The sequence below is a fragment of the Equus caballus genome, chromosome 26 (genome assembly GCF_041296265.1).
Source record: "Equus caballus isolate H_3958 breed thoroughbred chromosome 26, TB-T2T, whole genome shotgun sequence".
Classification (NCBI taxonomy): domain Eukaryota; kingdom Metazoa; phylum Chordata; class Mammalia; order Perissodactyla; family Equidae; genus Equus; species Equus caballus.
Window position 1 is genome coordinate 44407713 of NC_091709.1, and position 27172 is coordinate 44434884.

The 27172-nt window shown below is 50.8% G+C and overlaps 1 protein-coding gene across 4 annotated transcripts in view; it reads right to left on the bottom strand.

The window, feature by feature from the left end:
• Positions 1-27172, bottom strand: part of PRDM15 (PR/SET domain 15) — a 71098-nt gene that overhangs the window by 34323 nt on the left and 9603 nt on the right. For 2 of the 4 annotated variants that reach the window (XM_070252699.1, XM_023630212.2), the window contains exons 2-8: positions 14520-14565; positions 13842-13935; positions 12145-12298; positions 9818-10070; positions 4634-4729; positions 3056-3280; positions 976-1105 (exon numbers count right to left, since the gene is read on the bottom strand). In XM_070252699.1, coding sequence (XP_070108800.1) covers positions 976-1105; positions 3056-3280; positions 4634-4729; positions 9818-10070; positions 12145-12298; positions 13842-13935; positions 14520-14556 — 989 coding nt within the window. In that variant the 5' untranslated portion in view covers positions 14557-14565. Of the gene's footprint in view, positions 1-975; positions 1106-3055; positions 3281-4633; positions 4736-9817; positions 10071-12144; positions 12299-13841; positions 13936-14519; positions 14566-27172 lie in introns of all 4 variants that reach the window. The other 2 variants (XM_023630213.2, XM_023630210.2) reach the window with 1 other exon arrangement.

A 27172-nucleotide genomic window follows, 5' to 3' on the forward strand; every position in this document is an offset into this window, starting at 1 on the left:
GCTAAGGGTTAAATTTAGAGAAATTCAAATATGAAACTGTTTTACCATAGCAGCGTTATTCATAACAGCCAAAAGGTGGGAGTAACATAAGCGTCCATCAATGGAGGAATAGATAAACAAAATGTGGTCTATACACACGAAGGAATCTTATTCAGCCTTAAACGAAGGAAATTATGACACGTTACGACATGGAGGAACCCGGAGGACGTGATGTGAGTGAAATAAGCCAGTCACGAAAAGATAAATGCTGTATGATCCACTTATCTGAGGTGCCCAGAGTCACCGATACCTCACGTAAGGTCATCATAGAGATGAAGGTAGAACGGGGGCTGCCGGGGGCTGAGGAGTTAGTGTTAAATGGGGACTGAGTTTCAGTTTGGGAAGATGGAAAGTTCTGGAGATGGATGGTGGTGACGGCTGCACGATGATGTGAATGTGTTTCAAATGACAGAACTGTGCACTTAAAAACGGTTAAGATGGTAGGGGCTGGCCCCGTGGCCGAGGGGTTAAGTTCGCGCGCTCCGCTGCAGGCAGCCCAGTGTTTCGTTGGTTCGAATCCTGGGTGCGGACATGGCACTGCTCATCAAACCATGCTGAGGCAGCGTCCCACATGCCACAACTAGAAGGACCCACAACGAAGAATATACAACTATGTACCGGGGGGCTTTGGGGAGAAAAAGGAAAAAAATAAAATCTTAAAAAAAAAAAAGAAAATGGTTAAGACGGTAAATTTTACGTTATGTATACTTTAACACAATAAAAAAAATTTTTTTTAACTGTTTTGACAGTGGACGCCCTATTCAACTCGAGCTCCACGACGTTCGTTCCACCCAAGCATATCAGTTTCCCGCCACCAGGAATAAACCAGCCCCCTCTCACATCTTCCCGCTCGGAGGCCCCTCCCCTCCCAAGGGGATTGGCTGACACGGTGCTTCTGTCCCTGGAGACCGTCCCCAGTGCTGGGCCAGGACTCACTTAGGCACTGAACTGGCCTCGCTGGCGGTGGTGGCCAGCTTCCCCAACACCAGCTCCATGATGCGCTCGTCCGGCGTCGCAGTCACGGGCTCATCCGGTGGGACCTCGGTAACGATCTCTGCCACTTGGTCTGTGTGAAGGGGATGGGACAAGCCACGTCACCACCAGGGCAGGGGACAGAACCCAAGCGAACCAACAGGACACGCCCACGGGGACTGCAGCCAGGCCAAGGTTGGAGACACGGCTTGCAAGATTTACACAGAAAAAAACAAAAAAGATGGAGAAACTAGCAATGTTTTAGAATCCACGTATTTACCTGTCTACACAGAAAAGCAAAACGTTATTCTTAACTCAAAACTGGAGTTATACATTGTGGTTCTTTTTTTAAAACGACAGCAATCATAAGTCTATACCAACCCCAAGCAAAACATTTTGATATATAAAGGGACCTGATAACCTAATAAATTAGTCCTGACAGAGGTTTAGAAATATTTTTATCATTGGACAAGCCATCTTCAGTATGTTCAAAAGCAGATAACCATTTTATACAAGGGTCAAATATCAAATAACCACAATACTAGGGACCCAGGCCTGAGCCTCTGGACAAAAGAAATACGGCAAGATTACATTTCACCTACAACGTGTGTTCCTAATGCAACTAATAATTAGTGAAATACTCACTGAGCTTTCCGCCCCCTTCTCCCCTTCTACCTGTTTACAGGGAAATAGGGAGACCGCCCAGGGGGGTTTGAGCCACTCCTCCTCCTACCAGCTCCAAACCGGCAGCCGGCGGCACCCAGAGCAGCAGAAGTGAACTGAGACTACTGTGGGAAGGCCGCGCCTCTGAATTCTCTGTTTTAATTCTGAGAAAGAATAAGGATTTCTTCTCATTCTCACAAAAGAAGTCCTGGGATATACCAGAGAGCAAAAAGAAAAACTGCCCCAGGGTCAGAAAAGAAGGCAGAGAGGGGACCCGTGTCTGAGCATCACGTCTGGTCCTCACGTGTGAGGCCCACCAGGAACCCGCTGGCACCAGGCAATGCTGGCAGAGGCTGCGTGAAGACCAAGGGGACAAAACCTTGCAAGACTGTGCATGGAGAAAGCGGGTCAAAGTTCCCTCCAAACTCTGCTGAGGATAGTGTATAATCAGAGAACAAGCTTAGCCATGGCCTGGAAACAAGCTATGTGCCCATGCACAGGCAATGCGGGAGCAGACGGCGGGGTGTTCACACGATGAACCAACCCTGCTCGGCAGCAGAGGAGAAGGGGCACCCAGAAACCTACTGTGGACGAGGCTCACCCCATAGGCCACGTGCAAGACACTGGCCACAGAAAGAGTGCCATCCACGTGAAATCCCAGGATGGGAAAGACCACTCCATAACAAGGAGGGAAGTGGCTGGGGGCATGGAAACGTTCTCTGGCCTGATCAGGGTGCTGGTTACACAGGTGGACCCATCTGTCAAAGTCCAAAATTCGCACACTTTCTGGTGCAAATTGTATTACATGTAAATCGCACTCTAAAAGCACTGATTTAGAGAAAGAGAGAAGGGCTTAGATTCCACCTCCATGTGGTCTCTCTAGGCTGAAGTTTCCCACCCAGCAGAGTGGAGACATGGCCTTGGGTTCCTCTCTCCTCCCTGGCAGTTGTCTTCCAGGACCACCCCCACCTGCTGGCTCTTCTCCCAGGACTAGCCCCCAGCTGCTGGTTCCTCCCCCAGGACTACTGCCCACCTGCTGGCTCCTCTCCCAGGACCAGCACTCACCTGCTGGCTCTTCTCCCAGGACCACCCCCCACGAGCTGGCTCTTCTCCCAGGACTACCCCCCACGAGCTGGCTCTTCTCCCAGGACTAGCCCCCACCTGCGGCTCCTCTCCTGGAACCACCCCGACCTGCTGGCTCTTCTCCCAGGACCAGCCCTCACCTGCTGGCTCCTCCCCCAGGACCACCGCTCACCTGCTGGCTCCTCCCCCAGGACCACGGCTCACCTGCTGGCTCTTCTCCCAGGACTAGCCCCCACCTGCAGCTCCTCTCCTGGAACCACCCCGACCTGCTGGCTCTTCTCCCAGGACCAGCCCTCACCTGCTGGCTCCTTGCCTTCAACGATGACCAGAGGCTGCTCTGGTTTCGACACTTTGGGTTTCCTCCCCCTTCGAGGCTTTTTCTTGTGCTCTTTGGTGGCACTGACGCTCTTGGGGACAGCCGGAGGCTCCCCACAGGGCACGTCGGGCTCCTTCTCGGGGGCTGCTTCGTGCTGGCTGGTGGGGGGAAGGCTTTTGGCTTGTTCCAAGTGACCCACCAGATGCTCTGCAGGAGAGGGGACAACCACAAGGAAACAAACGAGGACGCTGAGGAAGAGGTCAGCCCACCCCCCTTTTGTCTGTTTTTAATTTTATTTGCTAACAGTGTGCCCTTTGCATAGCTAAACCAACTTTATTTCCACTGCTTTTGAAAAATAAAAGCATTCCCACTGCACCAAACATGAGTACTATTTTAAAAAGTGAATTAGCAGACAGAAGCTGAGCGGGTTCACCGTGAACACAGTTTTGTAAAAACTAAACGTGTGCATGCACATGTAGGTGCAAAGAAAAACGAAGGAGGGAGATGTCAGAATACTCATGTGGTCCTTGCCAGGTGGGGACGTTACAGGCAATTTTAATTTTCTTTAAGCTCATTTGTATTTTCTAATTTTTCTATAATGAATATGCAATATAATTACTTAAAAACGCAGCCTCTAAGGAGAAATATTCAATTCATGATAAACAAAATTGTCTTTAAAAACACTGCATGAAAGCAAAAACCTCTGCTTTATCTTCAACTGAAGAAAAGCCTCAGAAATTCCCAAGGAAAGATATCAGCAAGAAACGCGGGAAGCAGGAGGCAGGCGGGGATGGGCACCAAGTTCAAGAATGGCCCAGGTCCCCAAACGAAGGCAAGGCCAGCTCAGACCAGCTGGACAGCAGGGGCCAGCAGGAGGGGTGACCCACGAGACAGACGGGGACCAAGGCGCTCCAAGGACAGAGGCGCCCATGCACACTGATTCCTCCCACTGTAAATCTCAGCTGGTTCTACACAGGCGTTAGTGTGAAGCGGTGGCTGTTACTTCCGCTCTTGCTCCTTATTTAGGGACATTGTGTTGAGTGAGGGCCCTCGAGGAGCTGTATCTAGGGAGGGAAGAAAATTAACAAGCAGACACACTGTAACGTGTATAACATGACACGTGTTGTAGGAAGGGTTCGGCAGCTCAGCCACATTGCACAACAAGCTAACGATGAGCCCGCCTGGCTGAAAAGGCTTGGAAAGATGAGGTAAGATAGAGACCCACCACTCCTCCCAAATTGTAACACACTGTGGGCCTAAGAGAAAGAAAACAGATCTCTGTGTGGTGGCAGACATGGAGAGAGCTTCAAGGCAAAGCGTAAAGACACAGCTGACCGGGCCCCAGGCTCTCACGCACATGCAGGTCTGGGAGACCTGCATCCGGTCTACACGGGGGTCCAGGAGTGAGCTGCTCACGTAAAGCCTGGAACATCCCGATGGCCACGTGTCTTGCTCCCCCTTGAAAAGGGATGGTGTGGAAGTGACAGCGCGAATCAGAGTGAGGTCCACACAGGACTCTCTAAATTGAACTTAGCAAGCTGACCCGTGCCACCCCCTTACCATTCAGGAGCTGCAGCTCGAGGAAGGAGGAGGAACACACTTTACACACCCACTGGCTGGGCTCCGATTCCACCGGGGCGCTGTTTTCTGGGGTGCCTGCAGCTTCGAAAGAGAGGAGGAAAAGGTGACCCACAGCAGCGCGTCTCTCGGAGAAGCCCCAGCCCCACGGAGAATGCACCTGTCCCGACAGGCGAGATGCTGGAGACAGTAAGAACGACAGCTCACGCTCATGAGCACCCTCAATGCTCCAGGCACCGTGCTGGGGGTTTGACACACATGGACTCCTCCAGTCCTTGTGAACATGCCCATTTCACTGAGGGGGAAATTGAGCGCAGAGAGGTGGAGCCAGGCAGCCTGATGCAGAGTCTGTGGCCAGTCACAGAAACACGACTTCCTCCAAGAAGCTGGTCCAGTGCGACCAAATGCATCCCTACATAAGGCTTCAAAAAAAAGTGCATCCTCCAGACCAAAAGGAAGTCCTCAATCTCTCATTGGCTCAAGCGACAAGAACCCGCAAAGGCCAGTCAGTGGTGCCCTGCGCCTAGTCTGGCCACGGCTCTAGCCCAGCGCTGTCCAACAGAACCTCTGCAACGACAGAAATGCTCTGCAACTGCACTTCCAGCAGCCGCACGTGGCCAGTGCCCCAGAAGAACGGAATTTTTAATTTTATTTAATTTGAATTTAAATTTACATAGTGACCCAGGGCAAGCGGCTGCTGTCAGGGCAGTGACTCTGGCCTTCACTGCACTCCCAGGGGAGTGTGAGGACAGAGGAGATGACCAGGGTTCATGCCACGCAGACGGAGAGCCTGGTTGTAAAGAGGGGATCAGAGGCTCCTTTTAAAAAAAAAAAAATTACTGATGGTCTCGTGGGACCTAAAAGTTCATGATCTCCTGGCCCAGCCCAGTTTCTCTAAGCTCGTCTGGCAGCCTGGCAGGGCTGGCCTGGGGCCACGAGCCCTCACCACCACTCCCGCTCCATCACTGGACAGCCTCTGTGGACACTCACGACCCATCGCAACATCCCGGGGGCCGCTCACACAGCAAACTCCCGGGTCCTTGAGAAAATCATCCAGAACTGCGATTCACATGCATTCAGTACCAGGAAAAAACACACCTCTTTCTGCATCTAAAACCAGTGATAAGTTTGCAAAGGATGGAAGAAAAAGATGCAGACCATTGCTGCAACTGTTTGCCTGCATTTTCTGAGTCCTCTAAGATAACAAGAAGGAAGAAATGTAAACGCGATAGGAAATTTTTTGTTACACTAAAAACAGCAGAAAGAGTCAGGAGTGAGCGCCACGGGCAGCAGGGGGCTGTTATGGGGTGTCCCATGCAGACCAGCCTCCGCTCTCTCTGGACTCGCTCTCTGGGAATGTGCCAGCTGAAGAACATCAGATGGAGGTCAGGGACGAACGGAAATCAGAGCCGAAGTCCCATTTCTCACCCATCTTCCCAAACCCACATGGTGCCAAAGAGAGAAAATGACACTGGCACACGAGAGTTTCAGACGATGAGGACGAGGAGCGGGTTAGCTGAAGGCCGACCTCGTGGATCAAGGCAGTGAATGAGCTGCTGTCCCCGGCAATAAGGTCCCCACCCCACGGACGCGAATTCAAACTAACCCGGATAAGAAACCCTTCTCTTCAACCAGTGCTCTGATGCTAGGTCAACAGGACTAACTAGAAGAACTAGTCACCACTACTGTCCTCTCATCACCCTTAATGTGAGTTGAAGATAAAAATGTAAATAGAAAGTCAATCCACTGCCAGAAAAAAATTAGTAAAAATTAATTTTTTAAAGAAGTGTGTCACTACTCCTTCATGTTGTAACCAACTTTTCTCTATGTTTAGAAGTCTGCTCTGCCAATCTACAAATTGGCTGATTTCTATAACAAAGATGCATTTTGAAGCAAATTCAAAAAAGAGAATTAAATTGAGTCTTAGCAGTTCTGACGCTCACCAAGAAAGATTCTGAATAATAATGTATGGGAAGACAGCTTGTTGGCCCACTGGTCACCAACATGATTCTTCTAGAACATCCTGGTGATTCCTAAGGCCCCATTTCCCTTGCTCTGTCCCATCCCCCTGGGGTCAAAGGTGCAGCAACGGCCACAAAAGGCCCCCTTCCCTCCACCATACAGCAGTGGTCTCACGGGCACATCCAGACTAGAGGCCAGGATGGGGAGCGGCCCCATCACCGAGAAGGAGAGAGAAGCCCCTCCCTCAGGATGCGGGTAATATGAAACACACGGAAGACCAGTTTTCCCTTATTTCTGGGCCTCTCTTCACAGGTCATGTCTACTCTAGTTTCTAAGAAGTGGGCAGTGGTGGGCTCACAACGATGGCCTTAGCTGGGTAAGGCATTCAAGACAGGCACCCAAGACTGCTCTGAGCCCCAGGCATTCAGGGCGGGAAGAGCTGGAGCAGGGTTCTAGAAGCTTCTGTGCCAGGAGAGGACTCCTGGGGACTTGGGGAGGAGGGGCTTGAGGAAGGGGCTGGGCGGGAGGCCAGGGTGGTGGGAGGCAGTGCAGGGGGCCCTGGGGCAGCTGCTATGTCACTATTTTACCAGGTATACCAACAGCGGATGTTACAGCTGACCCTAGGGAAAGCTGGCCAGGGAGTTACCAGCATGGCCAGGACCAAGCAATCATTGGACAGGAGGTGCTCTCAGGAAGAAAATAAATCAGGAAGCTAATAACCAATAAAAAGCAGTCAGTAACTTCCACTACATTTCCAAGAAGTCCCTGCTGGCCGTCTGTCTCAAAACAGAACGTGAAAACCATAAAAAGCGTGTCTACCAGGTTAGCACACCTAAGTTGCTTATTTATTTTCCCAATCTGAAAACACGTTTAGGTGACTGTGCTTCCCAGTTTCTGCTGGCTGTCCCGGCATAATTATTAACAGCGCCCCGTGTCTCAGGTCTGGAGGAGGAACCACATGGTCAGCCCGCATTCCTGAACGAGCGGTCAGGACGAGATCAGGAGGCAGTCGTACTGGAGGACACAGGACACGGTCACAGGCCACTTCACTAAACCTCTGCTCTCAAGCTGAGCTCCAGATTAAAGAGCTCTCAGGCAGGCGGAATGCAAACAGAACCGGATCTCTGACAGGGGCGGCAACCTTTGCTTTGACTTTGACCTTGAGAGTCGTGAGGGGCGTGGCATCATCCAGGACACAACCAACAAGGTCAGCCTCTAACAACCAGAACCGGACGTGCAGTCTGGGCTGATCCTGGGGCACACCTGGCGATGCTGTTCCGGCCAGAAGGAATCGGGACACGAGAAAACCGGGTCAGGAAGATCTTAGTGTTCTCGGATAGCACCCCATGAGCCCAGCCTCTCAGGCTCGAAAGTGACGTCTGACCCAGGTGGGCGCCAGGTGCCCGGTTTAGCAAATCCTGAAGGGTGGAGCTGGGAGCTGCCAGGTGAAAAGCCGTTCGTTCGTCTCTCCCAGTTCTGTCCCCTTCACTATCAAAAGAAAGCACGCCCCATAAAGCCCAGTCTTGCTCTGCAAACACCTCTGTGAAGAAGGTAAACCCTCTGCGGCCACCAGAGGCAGGAGCACAGGCCCTCTGCCTCCCGCCCACGCTCCCCAGGCATCCTCAGCGCCCACACTCCACCACCCCTCACCCAGCCTGTAGTGGGCTGAAGAGTGGTCCCCCGAAATTCACGTCTGCCTGGACCCTTTGGGATCAAGATAAGATGAGGTCAGGGTGCATGAGGGTGGGCCCACATCCAATGACTGGTGTCCTTCTAAGGAGAAAGCACAGAGACACAGGGAGAGGACCACATGAAGACACAGGCAGGGATCGGGGCAACACATCTACAAGCCAAGGAACACCGAGGGCTGCCAACGACATCAGAAGCCGGAAGAGAGCCCAGGAAAGGATTCTCCCCCACAGCGTCCAGAAGGAACCAACCCTACCGACACCTGGATCTCGAACTTTGGGCCTCCAGAGCTGAGAGACGACACACTTCTGTCCTTTAAGCTCCCATCTGTGCTGCAGCCTCCCAGACTCCCCCCGTCCCCACTGCGCTGTGTGCCCACCAGGAGCAGGGACAGCCAGGAGGGCTCCATCAGGGAGCAATGCACAAAACGCCAACCACAATGCGCACCCAGGACAGACCAGAACCTTCCAAACATGTTCAGACTCTTACTCTGGAGACCTGTTTGCATCACAACACGTTCGTAAGAAGGAAAGCATTCTCTCGTCAGAGCCTGTTGTTTTCGGGCTCAGAAGGAAAGTCAGTGTCTATTTCTCTCCCTTGAGCAAGTAATCTTTGTTCAACAATAAACCTGCTCGCCCTGGGGACCCGGTTAAGCACGTGACCTGCTCTCCTGCAGGTCAAAAACGTCGAGCCTGAGCAATTTCACGCGGCCTCTCCAGGTTACATGAAGAGGACCTGTGCCACACGGACCCTCAGTGTGGGCAGAAAGGACTGAACTCAGCGGGCCCTGCACAGGGCGATGCCCAGGCCCGGGTCGGCAGGAGGCATATTTTTATTAGCGTTTCCAATAGGAAGGTTGGATTTGGGTGAATCACCCAGATGACCTTCACTAGGTCTTTCTTTGAACACGTGCACAGACACGTACACACATAGACACACGTGCACGTGCATGCAGGCACACGCACACACCCCAAATCCAGGAGGAGGCTGCTACAGGGTGGACAGCCCAGCACTAGAGCCAGATTCTGAATTCGAATCTGGATTCGTCCCTCTCCTGCACTGTGACACAGGGCAAGTTCCTGAACCTCTCTGTGCTCCTCCCAGGGGGCATTTCCTCTGCCCCAAACCAGGGACGATAAGCCTGCCTCAGTGGACTGGGAGGATGAATTACGGTGCAGAAGCCCCGAGGGCAGGGCTCAATGTGAGCCGTGGTACCCAGCCCCCAGACTCACTGCGCCAGAGCCGGGAGCGAGACCTTCCCCCAGGAGGTGTCCACTCACCTAGCGGTGAGCTCTTCTGATCGTCTCTCAGCCCAGATATCTCACAAGCAGAACAGACCCAACCATGTGGGGTCAAGGCTTACCCCTCGGTGCGCCCCACGTCCAGTCAGCTAGGCCAGCACAATTCCTCTCGCTAAGAGTCAGGTTACTGCATGGGGTCAAGGGGCTGTCGGTTCCCGGGGCAAGGCACCACAGGAGGCAGGCTCCAGGGCACAGAGGGGGCGTCGCCACGTACCGTGGACACTGGAGCAGGCCTGCTTCAGCATGGGCTTGTCCATCTTCTTGGCGTAAAAGGCCGCGTACCACACGCGCAGCTCAGTGCCGGCGGGGATGTCCCGTGAGGTGGTGAAGTACACGTCGCTGCCGTGCTGGTAGGCCGTGAGGTTCTGGTGCTCGGCCTCCACCGCCGGCCGCACCAGCATCATCCAGTTGCAGTCATCCTCGTTGGAAGTGTCGAAGCACACGGGGTGCCCGTCCTTCTGGAACACCTGAGGGCGAGCACGTCCCGCCGAGGGGCCAGGCAAGGAGCTGGTTATCCACTGGTCTGTGTGTCAGTGTCTGTGTATGTGCATGCGTGCGGTGAGGGGTGGTCCCCAGCAGCCAGTCTAGACAGTGCCGCATCAGAGGCCCTATCAGGCTCCATACGAGCCCTGTTTGGGTTTGCAGTGGTTAGGAGGGTCACAGGGGGACCATGTGCTTCAGACAGGTCAGGCTGGTCACAGGCACAAGGGAGGCAGTAGACACAGCAAAAGGTCCAGGGATCATTGGGACACCTGAGGTCTATGCATGGCCCAGTTGGGAACTGGGATGCTTGAATTCTAATCATGGTCCAGGTGTCAATGGGACACCTGAGGTCTATGCATGGCCCAGTTGGGAACTGGGATGCTTGAATTCTAATCATGGTCCAGGTGTCAATGGGACACCTGAGGTCTATGCATGGCCCAGTTGGGAATTGGGATGCCTGAGTTCTACTCGTGGCTCAGGTGGGCATGTGGATACTGGCTCTGTTACAAGTGCGTCTGTGACTTCAGCAAAGCTCCTCCCTCTCTATAAGCTGCGCCCTCATCTGTAACTCAGCCCCACTGCTTTATGGATTAAATGCGGGCAGGGAGCAGGGGAGAAACTTAAATATTTTGAAGTTCAAAGTAACCGCATGAGTCTAGGAGGCTTTTGCCCCCTGTTTTCTGATGCAATCATGGCCTCCTTGCTATAGGAAGAAATCTCTCGCCTCTCCTGAGCCTTTCTTAATAAGGGCTCCCCTCTGCTAATGAGCTAGAGGCCCCCTGTGAGGATGGAGCCCTTGGAAGCGAAGGGAGCAGGGAGAGGGGGCCATCAGGTGTCTAGTGACCCCCAGCTGGTGTGGGGGCATGCTCCCAGCTGGCCTCTGCCCTCCCTCTGGTGGGCACGAAGTTGTCCCCAGGCACACAGGTACTCAACGCTGAGCCTCTGCTGAAAACAACTCAATACCAGATGCAGACCTTGAGAATCGAGTCCTTGAAAGAAACCAAAATGGGCACAAAGGTCTTTTTCAAAGAGGCAGCGGCCTGGCCATGTATCCACAGCGACAGTGGGCATCAACCTCTGGGTCCTGTGAAGGGTGGCAGCCAACTGCCTTCCCGGGGTGTGGCCTCAGGCCTCTTTACATACTCCCTTCACGTGAAACAGCCTTTCTTTCTTTTAGTTCTTTTTTCATAAATAAATCAAGTGCCTTTCCTTTTTCCATTTCACTGAAATCTGCCTTGTCAGCTCAATTTTCTGAGGACTCCAAAAACTCGGGGTTATCTATTCCATCTCTGTCCTGAAACACGGGGATCTCTGTTAAGGGTCCCTAAGAGAAGTTCACTCTGTGTAAGTGCCGCCTGACCAGCACCGCTCCCTCCCTTGTTGATTTCACGGGCGTGTCTGAGGCCTTGCTCTGGGCCCGGACCACGAACACCACCCGCCTCCCCGGGCCTCACGGGGCATCCACAGGTCTTCCTTTAACTATTCTAAGCCTTCTCTGCAATTTATATCCACTTTGTTTTCCTCAATTTCACATAAAGGCTGTCTTTTCCCAGTCTGATGTGCTGCTTAGAGCTGCCAAACTTTGTCCTGGTGGCTCATCGCTGCATCAAGAAAACACCTTCCATTTGCAGGAGCTTTGCAGAGTACCCCACGCTCCGCAGAGGTATGAAAATAAGCATGGGACGCACCCCTGCAGAAATTTAGAGAATCGCTGCCCCCCAAAGCCCTGTAACAAGATCAGCCTCGGCTGTAAGAGAAGCAAAGCCAGCATCTGCGCTCTATTCTTGCACACGCTTTAAATACACTCTCGTGAGTGTTTTGCAAAGTTGAAAATTACAAAATACAAACTTAACTTGGATGCTCTTGTGATATAAAAACAAACTAAAAAAAAAAAGAAGAAAGAAACAGTGTTTTGGAAATTAAGCAGAACTGAAATATTTAGAGCAGCTTCCAGGACGTTTATAAAGCACTGGAACTCTGTGGCTACGACTCCCCATTCGCAGGGAGGGAAGTCGTCAAACAGCCAGTTCCCGAGCTCCCCACGGCACCGGCCTTTACCTTCAGGGGAAAGGCAGATTCCTTCTCCCATTTGGCGACCCGCCGAGACTCAAATGGACCAAACTGCGTCCGCTTGACGAGCTGAGTGACAGCAAACACTCCTTCGGCTCCGTCTTCCAGTCGTCTGATCTCCAAGTTGGAAGGGAGAGACGACCTAGAAATGGAACAAACAGAGGCTGTGGGCTCCTGAGTGCCCTTGGCTGAGGGCGGCCACTCACACCAGGGGACAGACGGTTAAGATAAGAGCTCAACGAAGGGGCCATTCGCCACAGGGTGCATTTAAAATCTCCACCTGGGAGACAGGGCTGACAGGCATACATGCTCTGCGTGTGGGTGCGATGGGCCAGCGAGGTGACCCAGACCAGGCTCTCGCCTGCAGAGGCGCACGGTCCAGAGAGGGAGGGAAGACCACAGAGCGCCCCAGGACCAGGTGCCACGTGGAAAGTACCACAGGAAAGATACCAAGCACCACGGCATTCCACAGACCAGAGAAGGGTTTCCAGCCAGGCTGAACTGGGCCGGTTTCATTGCAGATGTGGCCTTTTTAAGTAAACTAGCAGAATGTCAAGGATGGGACACTGAAGGAGGGAGGCAAGTGGCCTGGGACCTCAGGATGCGCAAGCCTGTCCAGGAACAGGGCAGACATGCAGGGCCTGGAGCACAGCCCCTCGCAGGAGTGTGCGGGATGCAGCTGAGATGAGGAACCTGACCACAGGGGTCCTGGTGCCAGGTCGATGGCTCCCGTTGGATTTTCCTGGGCAGCGTGGGCCATTGACGGTTTTGGAGAGAGCTGATCAGATCTTGACTCTAGGCAAAAATATCAGTCTCTTTGTTTTGAGATGGTAAATCACAGTGAGAAAAAGTAAATAAAGAGGCTCGGAAAACCAGTTGGGAGAGTTCTAGAAACAGCACTGATAAGATGATAATTTTAGCATCTCCATGCGCCAGGCCTGTGTCATATATAATGGTCACAACTTTACAGGGGGTACTGTTAAACTTTCCACTTTACAGATGAGGCAAGTGAGGTGTGGAAAGAATGCCTCATGCGAGTTCAAACAGCTGCCACGTGGCAGACGTGGCTGTGACCTGGGCAGTCACTCAGAGCCCTTGCTCCGGCCCACGGGGTGACCCAGGGCCCCACAGGGAAACATGGAATGGCAGAGCCTCTGAGCCTCCTCACCAGACCTGCTGGTGCTTTTCCAGAAGCTGCGATGGCTTTGCCTTGTTATCTGCCCATGGGTCCCCCCACCACCCACCTTGCCCATGGCAGGCGTCTGTCAGATGGCAGGCCTGGATTTGGACCACGGGGAAAACTGAGTGAGGAGACCCACAACTTGGCCATCACTGCTCAATGCATAAACCAACTCAGCGCATCGGCTTCTCCACGGCTGCCGCGCTGGGTCTCAGACAGCTTGGTTCTGAAGAACCACAAACTAGATGTAAGCCGTTCCCTCTGAAGCCACATGTCCTGGCTGGTCCTCGCCGGTCCTGGCCACAGGCGACTTCCACAGGGATGGAAGTCATGGGGGCCTCTGGAAAGTGAGAGCAGTCCTTCTCACTCAGTCTTTCTTCTCCTTCTTCTGCCGTTTCCTCCCTTTCTGCAGATGTGGAGGCCACCAGGCTCTCGCCCCAGTCGACAGACAGACAACCCTGTTTGACAGGCTGGACAGTGAAAACAGCTCGAGGCGGTCACTCACCTTGCCCGGCTTAACACAAAGGAGTCTTTGACCATGACCACGGGGCCCAGCTCGGGACACTCAGAGTCGTGGTACTGGCTGCAGTCTTCACACCCTGCGAACAGACAGACACCTGAGCGTCAGAGGGGACGGCGTGCAGGGAGGGAGACGCCCGAAGAACACGGTGCGGCCCCAGGCCCAGGATGCAGACTCCCTGCCTGATGGGGTGAGCGACAGTGCTCCCCACAAACATAAAAGGAGTGGGAACACAGGCCATGCCCCCCAAGGAAAAGACTCTGCTCTATAGGACATTTCAAGGCACACAGGGTCACCTCTACAGTGACAAGGAACATGATCTTTCCCAGGAATGAGGATAAGTGAAAATTCACCAATTTAACCTGTTTACCATAAATCTAACATACTGCGAATCCCTTTCTAAACCCTGGGATTACTTTTCTGAATCAAATGCCACCCCCTGCAAAGCACCCTTTGCCAGGAGCCCTGAGAAAGATGATCCTTGTGAAACCACACCCCCATGGCACACTTCTCATGCAATAAATCACGTTTCTTAAAGTAAAATCATTTCCATTTAAAAAGCAACAGTTTTTCTGCGTTATGAGAACAAAATGTGGATGTGGCTTTGCCCAGACAGCAAGGCCGCACCCATGTGCATCTAAGGCCAGGCCGCGGCCCACTTACAGATAAACATGATCTCCTCGCTCCCGTCTTCGGCCATCGCCGACACCTGTCAGGACACAGAGAGCATCGTTAACGATGAGCTTTTTCCCAAAGCAATTTTTAAAGACAATTCCTGCTAAGGGCCCCGTCCGGCCTGCGGGCCTTGCCTTGTGCTTCAAAGGCCACGTGCCACAGGGGCCCCTTTATCGTGGGATGGAGCCAGGGGGGCCTCGAAATGTTTCTCACCTGAAATAAAGTTGTTCTTTAATAAAGGCAATGGATTTGAATGGCTCTAGAAACTCAGACTTTCATCTTTTTCTATTAGCTCTTGGTTTCCATTTGTAAAGTAGCCATAGCACCATTTTTAAAAAGCCAGTTTTCACACTGTCACTTCTTTTTTTCCTCCCTGCCTGGACTGTGAATTCCTCCAGGGCAACCACGTCTAGTCCAATGCAACCTCTGTTTTTCTTCAGCTGCTAATCTGGGCCTGACACCCAGGACACACTGATTTCTCTTGGGGACTAAAGCAGCACATGGCACCATGGAGGAAGCGTCACATAAGCCTTCATCACATCCACTCATCCTACTCATCCTTTGGGGTTCACGTCAAGAGCCACCTCCACGGTGGGCAGCTGAGGTCAGACCCCCACATATTTGCAGGGTGATCTGGACATGTTAATTCTGGGGCCTCGGGTTCTTGACCTATAAAATGGAAATACAGATGCTCACCTCACGCACTTTCAGGGGCAGCATGAAAGGCGACACACCCAGGACATGCCTCCTCTCTCGCACTCCCTCCATCACCAGTTCAGCCACCCAGCAGATCCCTCCTGCATCCCACTTCTGGTCCAGCCCCTCGGTGTGTACCGCTGGGTACCTCTCAGGGACAGTGTGCAGGCTGGCACTCCCTGGATGCTGACTCCGCCACCCTCTGCCCCGTTCCCAGCCCCAGCCACTCGAAGGCTGAAGGGCAGACAATGCTGAGTCCAGAGGAAAAGTCCCATCTGCCGAACACGTTTCATGAGCAGAGAGGAGAAGACAGTCGGAAACTTCCCTACGGAAGAGTGACTGGGCTACGAGGAAACAAGGCAGAGACGGGATTTCCAATCTGCCCTTAAAATGCCAAGGACAAATGACCAGGGCATGTTTCTCTCCAAACACAGTACCGTGTTTTTTCTTTTTCTGCAAACACCCATTTAAGTTACAAGGTGGCTTCTGCGGCCCTCACAGCTTCCACGTAGGGTTTCCTGGTTGGTGGGCTCCAAGAGTGTGGTCAGGGACCTGTCTGAACGGGGACGGCAGCTGGTCCCCAGGCAGAAGGTGAGGAGAGACAGGGAGGCAAAGAAAGGAGGGGAAGCCGGCGTTGATGAGCTGCTGAAGTGACCCCAGAGCCCAAGCACCCGTCCCCCCACCGCAGGAGCCCCCTCCGCCCGCCACAGTGGCTCACGGGCGAGGGCGTTCTGCCAAGGGGACGGCGGGGTGTGAACAGGTGGCCCCGGATCTGCAGTCGGACCACGGGCAACGGCAGAATACACAGGCCCTACAAGAACGCGGACGAGGGGACCGTGCCCATCTTCCCCGTGGAGGCCTGGCTGAATCCCCCAGGCCAGCGCCGGCCTCCGCTCTGGCCTCTGAAGAGGGAGGCAAAGCAGACGGCGCCTTGTCCCCTGGGTCCCCAAGGAAGCAGCTCCTCCAGGCGTACGGGCTGGGAGAGGAAACCCGGGCAAGATGAGTTTAGAAGTGGCCGCAGGAAGAAAACAATGGAGGGGCAAGAAAATGCGAAGCTTTAGCCTCTTATTATCCTGCGCTCTTGTCATATTTAAATGTCTGAGTCCTGGCAATAACATTCTTTATTAGAAGGATCTAGCCCTTGAAACGTGGTCCCTAAAATGGTTCTTTAAGCCCCAAAGCAGAGATCACGGCCATCCCGGGCAGCGGGTAAGGCCTGAAGGAAGGGAGCATCCGGAAATGTGTGCTCGTGGCAAAATCCCATTAGCACTCAGAATGTTCCTTTCTAGAAGGGAAGTCCAGCCTCAGTCTCCAGACTTCCACAGCATGTAAGAAATCCCAGAATAAAGGATCGTAGATCGTGCTGCTGTAGGAAAAGGACAGAAAAAGACTAAAAGCATGAGGTTCGGCCATTTTAACCACCGATCCTGGGAAAACTTGCCTGACACGGGTGGTTCTCAAAGTGTGGCCCCTGGACCAGCAAACAGTAGTACCCGCAGCACCCGGGGAATTTCTTGGAAATGCAGCTTCCCGGGCCCCGCCCCAGACCCGCTGCGGCAGCCTCTCTGCGACAGGACCCCCGACCCTGTGTTTCCACAAAGCTCCAGCTTATTCTGATGCAGCTCAAGTCTGAGGATGGCCGCTTAACCTGAACTCCTCTAAAGACACATAAGACTATGACCCCAAAACTCTAACTGACCAACCACACTGATCGTCAGAAGGCCACAGAGTGGTGTCAGGAAACCGGATTTACCACGGATGTCAGGCAGGCTCAGGGCAGCACCATCTGCACGTAACCTGGTGGAAATGGGGACGGAGGCGGCAGCTTGGACAAAAGGTCTCTAGGACAACTGGGGTTTACAAGCAAGCCCCAGTGATGCCAACTCTTAGAAGAATTTTGAAAAATAAGACTAAGTGAGAGGAACGGGTCTACCTTATTTTAAGCTTGATTATAAAGCTACAGCAATGACGACTTTGGTATTGGTGAAGGGACAGACACATAGATCAATGGAAACCAAGACACAGACCAACACAAATATGCTCGGTCATTTTTTTTTTTTAAGATTGGCACCTGAACCAACTGGCACCTGAATCTGTTGCCAATCTTTTTATCTTTTTTCCTTCTTTTTCTTCTTCTCCCTAACTCTCCCCAGTACGTAGTTGTATATTCTAGTTGTGGGTCCTTCTGGTTGTGGTATGTGGTATGCTGCCTCAGTGTGGCCTGATGAGCGGTGCCGTGTCTGCGCGCGGGATCCGAATTGGCGAAACCCTGAGCCACCGAAGTGGAGCACTTGAACTTAACCACTCGGCCACGGGGCCGGCCCCTCAGTGATTTTTGACAGAGGTGTACAAGCAATTCAATGGAAGAAGGACAGCCTTCTCGACAAATGGAGCTGGAGCAAATGGACATCCACAGGCAAAAAAAATAACTGTGACCTCACAGATTATACAAAAATTAACTCATAATGGAAGACAGACTTAAAACATAAAACAGTATAAGTTTTTAGGAAAATATAGGAGAAAATCTTTGCGATCTAGGGCTAGCCAGTTTTTGGACTTCTCACCCAAAGCACTGTCTGTAAAAGGCAAATTAAATTGGACTCTATAAAAATTTAAAATTGCTCTACAAAAGATGCTGTTAAGAGGATGAAAAGACGAGCTAAAGACTGGCAGACCTTTTGGCAAACCACATATCTGTATCCAGAATATGGAAAAGAACTCTCAAAATTCCACAGTAAAAAGAAACAATCCAATTAGAAAATGGGCAAGAGACATTTCACCAAGGAAAATAGATGAACGGCAAAGAAGCACATGAAAAGATGTCCAACATCATTAGCCACCAGGGAAATGCAGGTCAAAACCACGAGATCACCACACATCCATCAGAACCACACAAACGCTGGCGAAGACAAGGAAACACTGGGCTCTCCTCTGCGGCCGGTGGGAATGTAAAACCGTTTGGCCGTTTCTGATAAAACCAACATGCACTTGGCCTATGACCCAGCAATGGCAGTGGTGGGCATTTATCCCAGAGAATTGAAAACTTACATCCACACAAAATCCTGTACGCACTTGTTCCCAGCAGCTTTATTCAAAACAGCCGAAACTGGAAACAACCCAGGTGTCCCTCAATGGGTGAATTAACGATCTGTGGTCCATCCACACTCTGGAATACTGGTCAGCAATTAAAAGGACTGAACTATAGATATACGCACACTCCACAGATCTAGATGAATCTCCAGAATGGTACTGAGTGAAAAAAGTCAATCCCAAAAGGTTCATACTGTGTGATCCCATTTATATGACATTCCTTTTTCTTTTTCCTCCCCAAAGCCCCAGTATATAGTTGCATATCCTAATTGTAAGTCATTCTAGCTCTTCTATGTGGGATGCCGCCACAGCATGGCTTGATGAGTGGTGTATAGGTCTGTGCCCAGGATCCGAACTGGTGAACCCCAGCTGCCCAAGTGGAGTGCACGAACTTAACCATTATGCCACCGGGCTGGCCCTTACATTCTTTTTTTTTAAGGTTTGCCCTGAGTTAACATCTGTTGCCAATCTTCTCTTTTTTTTTTTTCCCCTCCTCAAAGCCCCAGTACATAGTTGGATATTCTAGTTGTAGGTCCTTCTAGTCCTATGTGGGATGCCACCTCAGCATGGCTACTGACAGACGAGTGGTGTGGTTCTGCGCCCGGGAACTGAACCTGGGCTGCCAAAGTGGAGTGTGCCAAACTTTAACCTCTAGGCCATTAGGCCTGGCTCTATATGACATTCTTTTTTTTTTTTTTTTTTTTTTTTTAAGATTTTATTTTTTCCTTTTTCTCCCCAAAGCCCCCCGGTACATAGTTGTGTATTCTTCGTTGTGGGTTCCTCTAGTTGTGGCATGTGGGACGCTGCCTCAGCGTGGTCTGACGAGCAGTGCCATGTCCGCGCCCAGGATTCGAACCGACGAAACACTGGGCCGCCTGCAGCGGAGCGCGAGAACTTAACCACTCGGCCACGGGGCCAGCCCCTCTATATGACATTCTTGAAATGACAAAATCACAGAGATGAAGAACAGATCAGTGGTTGGTGGGGGTTAAGGGGGGGATGGGGTGGAAGGAAAGAGGGTGTGGCTCTAAGAGGGCAGCAGGAAGGACCCCTGTGGGGAGGAACACCCTGTATCTTGTCTGTATGGATGCACGCATCCTGGATGTCACGTTGTGCTGGAGTTCTGCAAGATGCTCCCACTGGGGGGAACTAGATAAAGAGCACACGGAGCTCTCTGCATTATTTTTTACAACTATATGTGAATCTACAATTATCTCAAAATAAAAAGTTTTATTAAAAAAAGATATGGAGGGGACCCCAGGACCAGAGCGCTTTCCTGGGGAATTTTACCAAACTTTCAGAGAGGATTTAATACCTATCTTTCTCAAGCTATTCCAAAAAATTAGGGAAGATGGAACACTTCCTAACACATTCTACGAGGCCAACATCACGCTGATACCAAAGCCTGACAAGGACAACACAAAAAAGGAGAACTACAGGCCAATATCGCTGACGAACACAGATGCAAAAATCCTCAACAAAATATTGGCAACCCGAATACAGCAATACATCAAAAGGATCATATACCATGATCAAGTGGGATTCATACCAGGGACACAGGGATGGTTCAACATCTGCAAATCAATCAACATGATACACCACATCAACAAACTGAGGAATAAAAACCACATGATCATCTCAACAGATGCAGAGAAAGCATTTGACAAGATCCAACAGCCATTTATGATAAAAACTCTTTTTTTTTTTTTTTTGAGGAAGATTAGCCCTGAGCTAACTGCTGCCAATCCTCCTCTTTTTGCTGAGGAACACTGGCCCTGAGCTAACATCCATGCCCATCTTCCTCTACTTTATATATGGGACGCCTACCAAAGCATGGCTGTTGCCAAGCGGTGCCATGTCCACACCCAGGATCCAAACCAGTGAACCCTGGGCCACCAAGAAGCAGAACGTGTAAACTTAACCGCTGCGCCACCGGGCCAGCCCCTATGATAGACACTTTTAACAAAATGGGGATAGAAGGAAGTTACCTCAATATAATAAAAGCCATATATGACAAACCCACAGCCAACATCATACTCAATGGGCAAAAACCGAGCCCCATCCCTCTGAGAACAGGAATAAGACAAGGGTGCCCACTATCACCACTCTTATTCAACACAGTACCGGAGGTGTTGGCCAGAGCAATTAGGCAAGAAAAAGAAAGAAAAGGAATCCAAATAGGAAGTGAAGAAATGAAACTCTTGCTGTTTGCAGATGACATGATCTTATATACAGAAAAACCCCCAAAATCCATTGGAAAACTAATAGAAATAATTAACAACTACAGTAAAGTTGCAGGGTACAGAATCAACTTACAAAAATCAGTTGCTTTTCTATCCTCCAATAATGAAGTTACAGAAAGAGAACTCAAGAATACAATTCCATTTGCAACCGCAACTAAAAGAATAAAGTACCTAGGAATAAATTTAACCAAGGAGGTGAAGGACTTATACAATGAGAACTATAAGACCTTACTGAAAGAAACTGATGACAACATAAAGAGATGGAAAGACATTCCATGCACATGGATTGGAAGAATAAATATAGTTAAAATGTCCATACTACCCAAGGCAATCTACAGATTCAATGCAATCCCTATCAGAATCCCAATGACATTCTTCACAGAAATAGAACAAAGAATCCTAAAATTCATATGGGGCAGCCAAAGACCCCGAATTGCTAAGGCAATCCTGAGAAAAAAGAACAAAGCTGGAGGCATCACAATCCCTGACTTCAAAATGTTCTACAAAGCCATAGTGACCAAAACAGCATGGTACTGGTACAAAAACAGGCACACAGATCAATGGAACAGAACTGAAAGCCCAGAAATAAAACCACACATCTACAGACAGTTAATCTTCGACAAAGGAGCTGAGAACATACAATGGAGAAAAGGTAGTCTCTTCACTAAACAGTGTTGGGAAAACTGGACAGCCACATGCAAAAGAATGAAGGTAGACCACTATCTCACATCACATACAAAAATAAACTCAAAATGGATCAAAGACTTGAAGTTATATCCTGAAACCATAAAACTCCTATAGGATAACATAGGTAGTACACTCTTTGACATCGAACTAAAAAGGATCTTTTCAAATATCATGTCTTCTCAGACAAGGGAAACAAAAGAAAAAATAAACAAGTGGGACTTCATCAGACCAAAGAGCTTCTGCAAGGCAAAAGAAACTAGGATCAAAACAAAGAGACAACCCATCAATTGGGAGAAAATATTTGCAAATCATATATCTGACATGGGGTTAATCTCCATAATATATAAGGAACTCACACAACTGAATAAAAAAGCAAACAACCCGATCAAAAAGTGGGCAGAGGAGATGAACAGACATTTTTCCAAAGAAGATATACACATGGCCAATAAACACACGAAAAGATGTTCAACATCACTAATCCTCAGGGAAATGCAAATCAAAACTATACTTAGATACCACCTTACGCCTGTTAAAATGGATATAATCACTAAGACTAAAAATAACAAATGTTGGAGAGGGTGTGGAGAGAAGGGAACCCTCATCCACTGCTGGTGGGAATGCAAACTGGTGCAGCCACTATGGAAAACAGTATAGAGATGCCTCAAAAAACTAAAAACAGAACTACCATATGACCCAGCTATCTCACTACTGGGTATCAACCCAAAGAACTTGAAATCAACCACCCAAATAAGCATATGTGCCCCTATGTTCCTTGCAGCACTATTCACAATAGCCAAGACATGGAAACAATCCAAGTGCCCATCGACTGATGATTGGATAAAGATGTGGTGTATATATACAATGGAATACTACTCAGCCAGAAGAAAAGACAAATTCATCCCATTTGCAATACCATGGAAGGACCTGGAGGGTATTATGCTGAGTGAAATAAGCCAGACTGGGAAAGACAAACACTAGATGATTTCACTCATATGTGGAATATAAACAAACACACGGATAAAGAAAATAGCTCAGTGGTTACCAGGGGAGTGGGCTTGGAGGGTGGGCACAGGGGGTGAAAGGGAGCACTTATGCGGTGACAGTCAAGAAATAATGGACAACTGACATCTCACATTGATGTAAACTATTATAAACTCAATTAAAAAAAGATATGGAGGGGAGATCTGTAGATTAAAAGTGACTTCAAGCACAACGTGTGGGTGTGGTCTGGATCCTAATGGAAAACTTTCATTGGACCACTGAGAAGGTGAATGCTGAGTGCACCCTGGACCACACTATGGAACCAGTATTATACCGTTTTAGGTGGACTATGGTATTGTGGCTCTTCTTCAGAGTCCTTCTCTCATAGAGACCCAGACTGAAACATTTACAAAGTCAATCACACAATCAAGGTTTGATGCCAAGTTCTATTGGTGGGGAGTCCTGGACAGGGGCGGAAGGAGCAGATCAGGCCCGGGTGACAGCAGCTGGGCTTGGTGATGCATGTGGGGGTCAGCGGTTGCTAGCCTGTCCACTGTTTTGTGCGTTCAAGTTTTTCATAATAAAATTATTTGCAAGTAGTGCTGACACACCCTCTTCCCACATCCCCTCTTCCATCCTTCCAGCAAAGCCAGCCTTGGAAATGCGCCCAGTCCCATCAACTCTTTTTCTTTACCTCACTTGGCCTCTTGGTGGCACGGACACGGCTGGCCGCTCTCAGGTCTCGACAGTCCCACCTCTCTCGTCCTCTCCCTGCGGTAAACCTCCTCCACCATCTGATCTTAGTCTTGGCTCTCCTTGGGCTCAGCCCTGGCCCCTTCCCACGTCTCCTCGCGCTCGACCCTCTCCCCAGGCAGTCACGCCCATTTCTGAGGCTGACATTAACACCACATAGAGGCCGGTGCCTTTCCTCCGAGTCCCACATGTACGTCCAGCTGCCCAACTGCACCTTCACCTGGAAGGCCATGAGCAGCTTAACGTGCCAAAAATGAACAGCAGACCGCTCCCAGGTCCCCGGCCAGATCTGTCCGTCCTGTGCCGCCCACATCTCAGAACACGGCTGTCAGAGACCTGGACTCACCTGTCACCTCCCATCGTCACACAGACTCTACCTGCAGCCTCCACCACCTCCCTCGGCCACGCCCCACCTTCTCCCCTTGGAAGGCTGCAAGGATCTCTGGACGGCTCTTCCTGCTCCACCCTGGCCCCCAACCCAGTCTCCACACCGCAATGGACTCTTCTAGACAGGAACCCAATCACATTACTTGACAGCCTGAAATTTAATGGCTTTCCACCGTCCCTGGGACAAAACCCAAAGGCACCAGCCTCCTCTGCCCACATCCCCCTCGCTGACCCTCTGGGGCCCAAGGCCTTGTTTTAGTCCCCAGAAACGCCACGTTCCCTGCTGCCTCCAGGCCTCTCACATGCTGTTCCCCACGCCTGGAACCTCTCCCGGCTCTGACGCTCACTGACGCCTCCTCATTCTTCTCATCTTGGCATAACTGTCACTTCCTTGGGGACGGTTTCCTGACCCGCCTGCCTAAATTAGGGCCCTCGTGACTCTTCCTAAAAGCACCCTGCAACTCTCCCTCCCCGCGCTTTTCACCTCTGCAACGTCTACGTGCGTATCATTTCTCTGTGACTGAAGGGCCGAGCGGACAAGAACCACCAGCACAGGCTCAGGCCTGCACGAGCCAGGCGCAGGGGGCGGGACACCTGAAACAGAATCAGCCACTTCTCAGGGTACTCCCCTCCACTCCTCCGGCCACCTCCCCTGCCACACCACCCCCAGCTACGGACCCCAGGTCCCCTCCACGTGCACGGCCTGCTTCCTGCAGTCCCCGTCCTCTGCCTGTGTCCCCCTTCCTCGGAGTCCGCCCCTGGAAGTACCCCCATCTTTCAGGACAGAGCCCAACCTCACCCCCCCAGACACCCTCCTCCCCTTCAATTCCTCTCCCCACCCCTCTAGTCCCAAACGAAAGAGGACGCTGCCTAGTAAACAGTTATCTCCAGCCGTCCTTTGAGTCACGTGCACTGCCTGGTTTTGCACGAGGTTATTAACAGAAGCTTCATAGTGATCCTTCTGCTCACTGCCTTTCTCAACCCTTACGTCCTCCGTACGTGACACTGTCTGCAGGGGAGCCTCGAGACAGTGTTGACGGGACTCCCTCTGTACGCCAGATGGTTAAAAGCTGGCTGGAAAGTTCCAAATGCTCCATTTGTACCATTTATGCCAGGAAGTCCGACAGTTTGGTTAGATTAGCAGTGAGACCTAAATAAGAAATTTTACATGTTCCCAGTAAAAAGTGATTTTAAATGCTTATATCACTTTTTCAGGAGCACCCGCTAGGCACAAGGTTCCCAGGCCACCTCCAGCCCAGGACTCGGACAGCGGGCGGGGCTCGGTGCTGCCCGCCTCGGGCTGGCTCAGAGCTAGGGCCCCCTCGTCTGCGGCCTCCTGGGGATGGCTGCATGGCCTGTCCTGGCTCTCCCAGGGCATCTGTCTTCTCTCCCTTGGACACGAGGCCCGTTGGAGGGTTTCCAGCTACATGTACTTGAAAGAAAGTTTAAACAGAAAATCTGTTAGTGAAGAAATCTTGCAAACCAATAACACTATTATGGGAAACAGTGGCTTTTCAGGACAGTGTCTGGTACCCACGAGAACATTCTATCAGCAAATACGACAACACCCCTCTCTCGCCCAGGTAGTCCCCAGACACCTACCACCGCCAAGTGGTGCTGAAAAACTGTTTTATTTGGGGCGGCAGGATGCGTAGGAGCCCTCTCCCTGTCCACAAAATACGGCAGGACGAGGGGCGGCCCAGAGCCTGCTGGAGGGGACCCTGGGGGGGCTGAGGTGCAGGATCCGGATTTGGCCAAACAAACACGTCCTCATCTTCCACTTCTGGGGAGCAGCCAGCGAATACTTCAATCCCCAGGGGAAACCCTACGCATCTGTTTCTCAGTACAAAGGGGGAAAGGTCTAGAACAAAGCACACCAGCTTTCCCCATGGTCACCAGGCAGATGGGTCCTGCAGGGTTCCATCACAAAGTCACTCAGCTGTACGGGGTCTGGGAGCACGGCTGCAGGGGAGCACCAGGCCAGTCCCATTCCTCCAATCACGGCCTAGAGCTCGGGGCCCAAGGGGACCTGCCAGCCCGCGCCTGGCCCCCTCAGGCAGGTGGGACGAGGAGCCGGGTCCCTTCCTACACCTGCAAAGGTTCATCACCCAGATTTCTGAGATGCGGGACAATGCCCGACGATGCCCCACTGCCATCCTCAGCTCAGAAGGCCGAGAAACCTCATCAGACTATTTCGAGTTTTGCTCGAACTTTCCATAAAGAGGGTGTGGTTCGACAGAACACCGACCACTCGGGGTTTCTACAACCTCCCACGAGTCAAACACCGATCTGGAGAAGAGACAGAACCAGATGGGCAAGGCTTCTCTTCCAGCTGAGTTTCCCCAGGAAAACAGGTCTGCACCAGGGGGCCTGGAAGGGGAAAGAAAAGCACGTGGATGCTCTACCTGGCCTCAGCGGAACATGGGAACAGAACACTTTTAAGAGATTATTTAATATGAACCTGACTCCTGCAGGCACTTCATATAAGTTGGATCATACTGTCCCTTCGTGACTGGCTCACTTCCCTCAGCACAATGTACTCAAGCTTCATCCATGTTGTAACAGATGTCTGAACATCCTTCCTTTTTAAGGCTGAGTAATATTCCATTGTATGTATGCATCATATTTCCTTTATCTATTCATCCATCCATGGACACTTGGGTTGCTTCCATGTTTTAACTATTGTGAATAGTGCTGCTATGCACATGGGGGTACAGATACTTCTTCAAATATGGGTATTTGAACATGGGTGTACAAATACTACCCTGCTTTCACTTCTTGTGGGTCTATATCCAGAAGGAGAATTGCTGGGTCACATGGTAATTCTATATTTAAGCTGCTGAGGGCTCACTATACTGTTTCCCACGGCGGCAGCACCATTTAACATTCTCACCAACAGTGCACAAGGGTTCCAATTCTCCGCATCCTCACCGACTTGTTATTTTCTGGGTTTTTTTTTTTAACAGTAGCCATCCTAATGGACGTGAGGCAGTAAAAGATTATTTTTTAATGCGATCTGCAAAGTTTGAGATTTAGAAAAAATAATCAGTTTTGAAACACTGGAAAATGAAAACTTCACGATTTTAAGACACAAGTGGCTAAAAATAACTCAGATAAAAGGCGTTTTCAGGGAGGTTGTTGATGTCAGCGTGAAATGAAGATTATCTCTTGTTTAACCCGGCTGGGCCTTCCCCGACGGCACCTGCCCACGTGTGTGACGGAGGGAGACGGATACAGGAGCGAGGCGACCGGGGCTGATGTCCTGAGAGGCTATAACTGGCCTGGATTATTTTCTTTTCAGGTCCAAAGCAGCCCTCTCCAACAGAAATATAAGGTGAGCCACACAGGTAATACTTTTTTGACTGTTGTTGTTAAGTTTTGAAATAATTATAGATTCACAGGAAGTTTAAAAATAGCACAGACAGGTCCCACACATCCTTCAACCAGTTTTCTCCAACAGTTCCATCTTACATAACGTACAACATCAAAACTCTTATATAACTACAGCATCATCAAAGCCAGCAAACTGACCTTGGCACAACGTGTGCGCATGGTTCTATGTGATCTCATCACAGGTGGAGATTCCCGTGACGCCCTCTGCAAACAAGATTCGGGACTGGTCCATCACTGAGAAACCTCACTCACGTGCCCCCTTTAGGGTCATACTCCCTCCCCCAGCCCCACTCCCAACCCCGAGCAACCACTAACCTGTTCTCCATCTCTATAATTTCACCATTTCAAGAATGTCATGTAAATGGGATCATATGGTATGTGACCTTTTGGGAGTGGCTGTTTTCACTCAGC